This window comes from Alligator sinensis, unplaced genomic scaffold (genome assembly GCF_000455745.1).
Source record: "Alligator sinensis unplaced genomic scaffold, ASM45574v1 scaffold135_2, whole genome shotgun sequence".
NCBI classification, from domain to species: Eukaryota; Metazoa; Chordata; order Crocodylia; family Alligatoridae; genus Alligator; species Alligator sinensis.
Window position 1 is genome coordinate 2122270 of NW_005842067.1, and position 2645 is coordinate 2124914.

The 2645-nt window shown below is 43.3% G+C and overlaps 1 protein-coding gene across 2 annotated transcripts in view; it reads right to left on the reverse strand.

Moving 5' to 3' along the window:
* The window catches only part of LOC102375127 (solute carrier family 22 member 5), a 55408-nt gene that overhangs the window by 6448 nt on the left and 46315 nt on the right, over positions 1-2645 (reverse strand). For both annotated transcript variants that reach the window (XM_025204039.1, XM_025204040.1), the window contains one exon: positions 272-486. In XM_025204039.1, coding sequence (XP_025059824.1) covers positions 272-486 — 215 coding nt within the window. The remainder of the gene's footprint in view (positions 1-271; positions 487-2645) is intronic.

Below are 2645 nucleotides of genomic sequence, written 5' to 3' on the forward strand. Positions count from 1 at the left end.
GACTTCTCTACTGGCTTTACTCCTGCTGTCACAGTAGGGTTTGACTGCTGCAGCATGGGAATAAACAGTGTTCGAGAAAGAAAAGACTCAGGAAAGACCTGATGTCTCATGCAAACTTCTAGAGCCACAGAGGTGGAGGAGAGGGACAAGGATAGGAAAGGACCATCTGCATTTGGTCCACAAGATTCCTCTCCTTCACATCTGCTGAGTGCTCAGCACTAGATTTCACCCCTATAGTATATGAGTTTTATATCAGCTAAAAGGTCCATACATGCAGGCACCAGCTGAATGAAGAGAAGAACACAGCCTCCCAAGAACAACGCAGCTGATATTGAATACCGTCGGGGGAGATTTCGGAGAAGAAGCCAGGAAATAACATAGGCTGGAACTTCGGTAACCGCCGAAAGGAAACAGTTTAAATAGGCATCTCCATGCAAGTTAGGAGTGTCAAGCGAGAGACCAAAATAGCCGACAGAGATTATCATCCTGAAAGACATGGAATAAAGGAAAGAATCAGACTACTTGCTCCTCTTCCTCTGTCTCCTATGACCAATCTGCCAAGAGCCACTCACTTTATTACAGTGCATTCATTTAGTGCCTAATTAATTAACATTGATTTAATGCCTACCAGGTTCTCTCACTTCTGAAACTAGCCTCAAAAGTGTATCCTGCAGGGAACAGTCAGACAAGGCTTCTCAAGACTTAAATTCTTTGTCCAGTTTTTCCTTGAATTGAAAACAATTTCTGAAAACCCTCAAGGCTAATGTGACTGGAGGATTCCAGAGGAATTTTCCTGGTGCCCAAGTACATAAAATCACAACCTACTGGAAATCACTATTGCTGAATGTTCTTACGGGAACAGTGGCTGCGTACAGCTTCCGCCGTCTTAGACCAAGTATGTATCTAGTTTTCTCCAATTATACTGCTGTAGCAAAACCAGTTCATGCACGTGTCATTCCTCAATGAGGCAGCATGGGCCCTTGCTCACTGAGCTGATTCCTGCCAGCACATATGGCTTTTAACACAGAGCTGAACAATCTGGATGGCAGAGAGAAGGGCATCAGTCATGTTCAAGATGCATGACTGTTCACTGTAATGCTAAAACCACGGAAAAATAATTACAGGCTTAGTATAAAAGCTCAGAGTTGGAGAAATGAACTTGGCCAGCTTCCAAAGTTAAGACCCAGCCTTGATGAGATTTTTATTAACTATGGATAGTGAAGGGGAAAGGGAACGCTGGGCAGAGGGAGCTGTGCTCAGAGAAAGAAAACTCTGACTGCTCTTTCCGCTGACCTGCGTGCTTGCAGTGGTTTTGCAAAGCAAGGGAGCTAGAACCTGGGGAGGGAAGGTTATGTTTCACCAGCAAAAGGACAAACACTAGACTAGAGAAATGGGGAGTTAATGACTACTGGCCCTCTCTGAATGAATACATATGCGCTCTCCTTTACCATTAATTGTAGCACTGCCCAGAGCCATCAACCAAATCAAGATCTACAGTGCTTGGCACTTTGCTTGGCCCAAAGTAAATAATCACCCTACTATAAAATGCTTGAACTCTGAAAAACAGCCTTTTCCCTTCTAGCTTCAGGCACAGTTAAAAGGCTTCATGATTCAATTGCTTAAAACAAAATAAGGAGCTTTTGGTATACCTGCAGAGACATAAACAGGCCCTTTGTAAAGCAACATGACTAAGAGGAAAAGCTAAGAGGTCACTATGACCTAGCAGGTTTCCTCCCATAACCTGAAAGCCAAAGCTTTGCCTGGCCAAAGAATTATTGTTCAAAGAGTTTAATGAGATAGACAAACAGTTCTCCCAACAAACTGTCCTTTTGAAATCGGTTGCTGACTGAATTTCCTTCTCTGCCATACGCAGATCTGCACGTTCACAAATTAAACCCAAGAGAGTACCCAATTCAGGGCTCCTTGCACCAATGCAGTTTACATTAGGCGGTCACAGTCAAGAGAACAAGTTCTCATAGAGGGATTCACACATTACTTAATGATGTGGTTTTCCACTCCTGACCAATGAAAGAGACTGGAAAAGGGATTAGGTAAGGGATCTGTTGTAGGCTTATTGCCTCTGAACCAAATCTCAAATGGTCTGAGATGGGTGATGTTGGGGGGGTGTCACCCCAAAGTATAAAATATTAGATCCACAGTTCGTAGTGCAGAGCCATCTTTACATTATTCACAGAGGAGAAAACAGTGGTCAGCTTTTCCAAAGTAAAAAAGACACTATGATGGCTGCTGGCTGTGAACTCAGAGGACAGGAGGGTCAGACAACTCTTCCAAAACCAGCAGAATTCCCATCCTCAGTGCACACTGCATGTGCTGGACACAGACATTTTAACACTAGGTTTTTCCAATAGAATATTCTCTGCCTGAAGTAAGCATATCTGGAATATGGCAAGAAGACATCAGGCTTGGATCAGTTTTCTTAAACAAGTGAAAAGCAAGCTGGGCAAAATAAGTTAATGGGGTCAATACTTTGCTCATATTCAGAATCTAATTAAAAATGTGATAAAGTCACTTATGTAAATACTATTTACAGACTATGATAACTGTGGTTCTTTGAGAGGCTCTTCTTTCAGGCCTGCATGTGAGGGAAGGGGGGGGGGGGGGGGGGAATTAGTGCCGTAAAGGGG